Source organism: Mirounga leonina, unplaced genomic scaffold, assembly GCF_011800145.1.
Source record: "Mirounga leonina isolate KUSES-001 unplaced genomic scaffold, KU_Mleo_1.0 Mir_176, whole genome shotgun sequence".
In the NCBI taxonomy this organism is placed as follows: domain Eukaryota; kingdom Metazoa; phylum Chordata; class Mammalia; order Carnivora; family Phocidae; genus Mirounga; species Mirounga leonina.
The window spans coordinates 44,748,390-44,755,933 of record NW_023270454.1 but is presented as its reverse complement, the minus strand read 5'-3'; the positions used below and the strand labels follow the sequence as shown (position 1 = coordinate 44,755,933).

At 40.6% G+C, this 7,544-nt stretch overlaps 1 protein-coding gene across 1 annotated transcript; it reads right to left on the bottom strand.

Moving 5' to 3' along the window:
- Positions 1–930: 930 nt before the first annotated feature.
- On the bottom strand, positions 931–5,233 carry NDUFC1 (NADH:ubiquinone oxidoreductase subunit C1). The gene is made up of 4 exons (XM_035023043.1): positions 5,092–5,233; positions 4,445–4,548; positions 2,258–2,337; positions 931–1,248 (listed from the first exon to the last, which is right to left on the bottom strand). Exons 1-3 carry the CDS (start codon positions 5,156–5,158, stop codon positions 2,278–2,280), a joined length of 231 nt encoding a protein of 76 aa, XP_034878934.1. The 5' UTR covers positions 5,159–5,233; the 3' UTR covers positions 931–1,248; positions 2,258–2,277.
- Between the last annotated feature and the right edge of the window lie 2,311 nt (positions 5,234–7,544).

Sequence of the window (7,544 nt, the reverse complement as noted above, 5' to 3'; positions counted from 1 at the left end):
TAACAGAAGTTCATAGTATTATATCTGGCTTTTAACTGAATTTGCATTAAATAATCTGAAATAATGTTAATTCTGAATTTATGTTCAGAAGTGACTTCCAAAGATATTAGGCGATGAATCTCCCAGAATAAGTGTTGGCCACAGCCCCAAACACACACAAAACCAATTACAATGCAGTAAATCTTTCCACTTAATGTCAGAATGGAGACTTAAATAATGAATCTTCAAATGTGTGTACACTGTTTAAATCACAAGTGAATGAAGTGGCACATAAGTAAATTTTAACTGATACACAAGAAAGCCTCCCCCCCCCCCCGCCCACAAGAAAGGATTTTGATGAGGGATAAATGAAGTGTATTTTATTTTGTGTCTATTAACCCTCTCTCCTCTTCCCTCTCTTCTTAGGAGTTTGCTAAGTCATATTACAAAAAGGAACAACAAACTGGTGCCGTAAATGGTGAGTACAAAAGTCATCCAAATGGCAATCATTCAAATTCAAGGAAATGGAGTGAGAACAAACTCTAGTAATAAAAGGATTCACCTTTCCTTTCTGACTTACCAGACTGGCTTCTCTGGAAGAAAACAGTATTTAGGTTCTTTAGGTTTTTTTTTTGTTTCTTTTTTTAAGATTTTATTTATTTATTTGACAGAGAGAGACACAGCGAGAGAGGGAACACAAGCAGGGAAGAGTGGGAGAGGGAGAAGCAGGCTTCCCGCTGAGCAGGAGCCCGATGTGGGACTCGATCCCAGGACCCTGGGATCATGACCTGAGCCGAAGAGAGACGCTTAACGACTGAGCCACCCAGGCGCCTCAGGTTCTTTAGTATTTTGAATAATAAAGTAGTTCTATCACCCTGACACATTCAAGAATATTTGGAATAGAAATTAAAAGTTGATACAAGGAAAAAAAAAGTTGACATAAGGAGTAAATCCTTCAGCGGTGATTTTTAATCCATTTCCTTAACAAGTTTTCTTACCAATGTGTCCTTAATTACCATTGACCCTGTTATCAGATGGTACTTTCTACATCAAAATACTTCTAATAATACACTTTAGAACTGACATTCACTACATAGCCACAACATATATAATTTGAAGAATACAGAAATATTTTTATTTTTTCATTTAATGATGCAAAACACAAATGCTGATTTGACATACATTCACATATAACTTTTTCTCTCACGTTTACAACTCAACAGATTGGTGAATCCAAAGGAACTAGTATAATCACTATATGGAGCATACCTATAATGAAGAAAAAAAAATAAAACTATAGCATTAACTAGCAGAAATAATATTAAAATTAGACCATTTTGAATAATTTCTGGGCATCTGGGAAAATTAGAAAACAAATCCATAAAGAGTATCAACCCTTCGTTTTATTTAAGTTTTAGCAAAAAATATTTTATGTGACCTATAAGAGAGTAGCAAAAGCATATCTTATTTCATGTTTATCTCTCGATTAGCTAACTAAGTGCCTGGGCAATTTGCTGAAAACATTATGATTAATAAAATAGGGTTCTGTTCTCATGGAATTTACACTCAGGTGTCGTATATAACAGATATTAAGAAACACATACAGAAACCTGTCTTCAGTGTTATGAAATCACTGTGTAGAGTACCATCAGATTTACAAAAATGATATGATTTTGGTTTCATTCTTTTTTGTTTTTTTTAAGATTTTATTTATTTGTCAGAGAGAAAAAGAGAGAGGGTGAGAGTGTGTGCGCATGCACACACACAAGCAGGGGCAATGACAGGCAGAGAAGCAGGCTCCCCACTGCACAAGGAACCCGACGTGGGCTCGATCCCAGGACCCTGGGATCATGACCTGAGCCGAAGGCAGACGCTTAACTGACTGAGCCACCCAGGCATCCCGATTTTGGTTTCATTCTTAAACACAACTTTCTTTGAACACAGTCAAAGCATAATGATTACAAATGATGCTAAAAAATGATTATGCTGAGAGATGCTTCAGCTAAGGTATTAAAATTCATAAATTTGTCACAGGCAGGAATATCAGTGCTAAAAAGTACAAACTCAATAGGGGGGCCTGGCTGGCTTAGCTGGAGGAGCATGCAACTTGATCTCAGGGTTGTGAGTTCAAGCCTGACGTTGGGTGTAGAGATTACTAAAAAAAAAATAAACTTAAAAAAAGTATAAACCCAATAAAAAAAACAACCAAAATACATTATTTAGAAAGAGGTCAAATTAACTTGCATAATTAATTAATCCTATAAAACTGCATACTTACCATATTAGTATTTCAATAGTTTATTCCAACCCATTTCTTCTTTTATACTCTAAAACATCTTCATTATGTTGTTTGATGAGCTAGAAGTGGGTAACAATTAAAATTAGAAATGTAATCTTCCTGGCAACTTAAAGAGGCTAACCAATGATACTTATATTTGGTATATAAGAGGAATAAGAATTGTACGTTGTAAAAGAATTACAACTATTTTAGGGGTGAGGGAGGGCATGGGGGCACTGGGGCCTGGATTTGCTTTTCTTTGTCTTTTTTCTTAAAGATTTTATTTATTTGTCAGAGAGAGAGAGCACAAGCAGGGGGAGCGGCAGGCAGAGGGAGAAGCAGCTCCCTGCTGAGCAAGGAGCCCGAAGTGGGACTCAATCCCAGGACCCTGGGATCATGACTTGAGCTGAAGGCAGACACTTAACTGACTGGGCTACCCAGGTTTCCTTCTTTTCCTTTTTTTTAAAGAAAGGTTTTTTTTTTTTAAGATTTTATTTATTCATTTGTCAGAGAGAGAGAGCACACAAGCAGGGGGAGCGGCAGGCAGAGGGAGAAGCAGACTCCCCACTGAGCAGGGAGCCTGCTATGGGGCTCAAATCCAGGACCCTGAGATCATGACCTGCGCCCAAGGCAGACGCTTAACGAATGAGGCACCCAGGCGCCACCTTATGATTTTAAATTCAACTTCTGCCAAATAAATTATTTCATTCAGTGGGTAATTATTATTATATGTGCTGCTGAAGCGAGCACTCATTCAGTGGGTAATTAATGTAATAGAATAACTTACCATAGAGGAGCTAAACCAATACAACCAACCAGAACTGAGTATTAAATGAGGTCCAGGCTGGTTGCTGGGTGTGGCATACTTCTAACCTTAGAAGTTTGATACTATGAGTGACCAATCCCATCCCCCAACTATATGTGTATTAATTAGATGTCACGGGAGATAGACACTTTCTTAGAACCACTGTCTGACAGAATATGCAACCAAAACAATGGTTGATATGGGGTGACATTTGCTGCAATCAAAGATCCAATTTCAGTAAGAGTTCTCAGCAGCAATCAAGCTTTTTTAGGGAAAACTTTAAATTAAAACTTCATTATGACAAATACTATTTTAAAAAGAATTAGTTACTGTTGTTATGTTGTAAATGACTTTCAACATCTCTTACTCCTTATCAACAAGACTTTTTTTTTTTTTTAAGATTTTATTTATTTGACAAAGAGCACAAGCAGGGGGAGTAGCAGGCAGAGGGAGAGGGAGAAGCAGGCTCCCCGCTGTGCAGGGAGCCCAATGCAGGGCTAGATCCCAGGACTCTGGGATCGTGACCCGAGCCAAAGGCAGATGTTTAACGACTAAGCCACCCAGGCGCCCCCATCAACAAGCCATTTTAATGAGAAAATCCAAAATAAGAGATCTAAGAATTGGAGGTGGGAGGCAGTGGAGAAAGCCCCTAACCTATTAGAGACAAAAAAAAAATTTTTTTAAATACTAATATAGCACACAGACTTTTAGTCAACTTCAAGAAAATTTATCTACAGAGAGGCAGTATTTCATAATGGTCTATAGTGTAATTCTGAAGTCAGGGAGAAGTGGGTTTAGCAAACTAATTTCCCCAAGCGTTTTCTTTATAAAAAGTCAACAATAATATTACCTACTATACAGTGTTGTTGAAAAGATTAAATGAGTTTTTACATGTAAAGCATTTGGCATACTGTAAAGACAAAAAAAAAAAAAAGGCTGCCACACACTAAGTACAATTTCCAACAACGTATTTATGCAAACGTTGATTAAAATCTTATGTTTTGGAAGTCTAGTGGGACTTAATTTGTATAGCTTGTCCACTGATGATTTGTACCTATGGCATCTGAAAAAAAAAGTGTCTTCATAAAACCCAACCAGCTCCCATCCTCATTAGCAAGTAAAGAACAATTAATAGTAAAATTGCCATTCATCATAAAACCATGCTCATTAACAATGAATGAGGTAAGTTTCAGCCTCATCATATTTTCTCGATGCTGCGGAAAACTTTAATATTTCTTTTTAGTCTTTGGGATTTCCGTTACACTTTCCAATTACATAAACATCCAACTGGATGGGAGATAAGCTCAGCAACAATCTCACACTGACATTTCTCCTCCCCACTGTGTTGGGGTCACACGACATCAAGGGAGTAAAAAACTCACATAGATCCACAAGAAGGCGGAGGTGCCCAAGGTCAGTCCAACTTTCAGCCAGTCAGGTCTGTCATGTGGCGGCTCCCGAATGTAGAACTTGGATCGCGCTGAAGCTGAAAGGGGACAGTGTAAATCGATAACGTATCGCCTCGTACTGAAAAACCTAACGTTTACGTGTGTATTATTGCATTTAATTCTCTCTTCAACCCCTCTCTCCCCCGCTTAAACAGCCTCGGAAACAGAGGTTCAGAAAGGTCAAGTCAACTCGCACTGAGCCACCGGCACAGCCAGACCGAGGGGCCCCTGTCCTCCAAGACGCCCTCAAAGCCTCGTAAACCAGCTTTTGCGGAGCCTCAGATGACCCTCGAGTTGGCGGGAAGCGGCACCAAGAGGGTCTGCACGACCCAACCTGCGGCGGGTTGGTGGGGGGGAACCCAGAGTCCCTTCGTAGAGACCAAGAGTTGTCGGCACTGAGAAGAGGGTCGGCGGCGGGTGATGGGGAGCCTAGAGTCAGGGCTGGGATCTGGGACGCAGGCCGGCGAAGGTCACTGCAGAACGAGCCCGGGCCCAGACGCCCCCTGCCCCCGCGGGCTGGGTTCACCCTGGGAGTGGCAGACAGTAAGGTCGGGTGGGCCTGAGCGGAGAGGGACACTCACAGCCGCTTGGGAGCCTGGCAGGAGCCAACAGCTTGGAGAACAGGCGGAACAACGCGGGCAGCGCCATCTTGCCAGGCAGGGCTCCGCCTTTCCGCAACCCCGTGTCCCCTGGAGTCGGCGCTCATGCGAGCGCCCCCTGGCGGAACGAAGTGCGGCATTCGCTAGCTACGCAGCCGCGCTACTAAGTAGAGGTGTTAACTCGAGAATCGTGGTTATTGCCTGGTACTCTAGCTCTCCTGGTCTCATCACCCGTTTGTAAAATGGGGTTTGGGAGGAAATGATGAAAAGGCGTAAGGGGTAGTTTATCCATTTCGCTGTCCCATGAGAATTTCAGGCCCCTGCCCCAGGGATACTCAAGAGATTTACTAAAATCTTTTTTCTTTTTTTTTTAAGATTTTATTTATTTGACAGAGACAGACACAGCGAGAGAGGGAACGCAAGCAGGGGGAGTGGGAGGAAAAGCAGGCTTTCCCGCAGAGCAGGGAGCCCAATGCGGGGCTGGATCCCAGGACTCTGGGATCATGACCTGAGCCGCAGGCAGACGCTTAACGACTGAGCCACACCGGCGCCCCTGAGATTTACTAAAATCTTAATACATGAGCCAGAAAACTGAAAATGGAGTGCTGTGTTGAGTAACAACTAGCACTTTGAATTCTGTGTTCCAGACACTGTACATTATGCATCCATCATATGGTTTACATACATCGTCTCATTTCATCTTCACGACCACCGCCTGATATACCTTATTATCCTCGGTTTACAGATGAAGCTCAAAGGCAACTTACTCATCCAAGGTGACATACCATATATTTGAAGAGACCTCCCACAACTCCCAAAGTCTGTTCACACGCACTATCTTAGTAGAGCTTCACAACGCTGTGAGGAAAAGAGAATCTTCGTGTTTTGGAAGTGCCCTGACCAGCTCAGGCTCAGGATCCCACAGCTGGGGAAGGTAAGATTCAGACTGAGGTCTTCTGACCCCAGATCTAGTGATCCTCATTAGCCCACCTAACAGACTTGGACAATCCCCTGAGGCCATGAGCTGTAGAACAGGGTTCAAAGAGTCAAGTTTAAAACGCCATTCCTGTAGATCATTTTTTAGCTTTTGATTTTTAGGCAAATTACTTAATCTCTCTACACCTCAGTTTTATAGCTATAACATAAAACCTATCCTATATGGTCCTTGTGAAGCTTACGAAGAGTCTGGTAGTTGCAAACAACTCGTTTTTGCCGGTCTACCAAAGACGTTGTACTGACAATAGGTTTTATCTTTCATAATTGAGCCAGATTTTGTGCATTCAATTCTCAATTCAATCTGATGTCTAAAGACCATGTAAACATCTATATAAGTAAAAGAAATAATGAATTTTAATAATTTAATCCTTTAAACTTAATGCCATTTAAGATCATTTTAAAAGCACAATGAATGTTAGCAAATCTTTTCTCCCTCTATATTTTCTTTTTCTTAAAAAAAATTTTTTTTTAAGCTTTATGTCCAACGTGGGTCTTGAACTCACCACTCCATGATCAAGAGTAGCATGCTCTACTAAGTGTCCACTTTTATATATTTTTTAGCAATATTACTGGGGAAAAAATTTAACCAAAAATTATTGACCAAAGAGTAAAATAATGTACTATACTTTCTGGTTCATTTTTACATGCAACTTATGGCTACCTGGATTGCTAAACTGTGAGTCACATTATAATTTGTAACCTAGTTTGAGCCTCCTAGACTCATGCTCAAGTAAGCAAACCACCCAACTAATATGCTGAGTCAGTTGTTGGTTCTCAACTTCTTGTCCACTCAGCAACCTGACAGTTGAATATTCTTTCTACATCATTCTTTGGAAGCTTGTCCTGACACAGCTTTTGCTAGTATCCAACAAGATGAAACAGAAGCCATATTTAGTCAGAGCATACAGAGCCAGTTAGCAAATTACTAATTTCAGTACTGCTGTTGGAAAAAGGTTGGTTTGTTCTTTTGGTCCCTGTATCCTTTTACTAGTGTATATTTTAGGAAAGTGATGAAATATAAGCACATTCCTCTCAGCATGTTAGAGTTGATGGAACCCTACACTTAGAGTAGGCAGCTGTAGGTGAAACTCCATCTTGTTGAAGCAATTCCAGCCAGGAGCTAGTAGCTATGATATTTTGGTAGAAGTTGTGACATGACATTCATTAAACCATTTCCAGAATTTGAATGCTAAAACTTTCTTTATGACCCAGGCAAAAGGAGAGAGGATTTGAGTTAGCAGCTAGAAAACCACAGTTCTAGTCCCAGACTTTTCCACTAGGCAACATCTTACTCAACTCACACTTCTCATTCCTAGGGAGGGTTAAAGAAGAGCAAAAGTTGAAAACAGTATAAAATATAAGATCACTACATAGATGTTTATTGATTTATGATGCATGAAAATATCATACATCAAATTCAGGATCTGAAGAGGGATGCA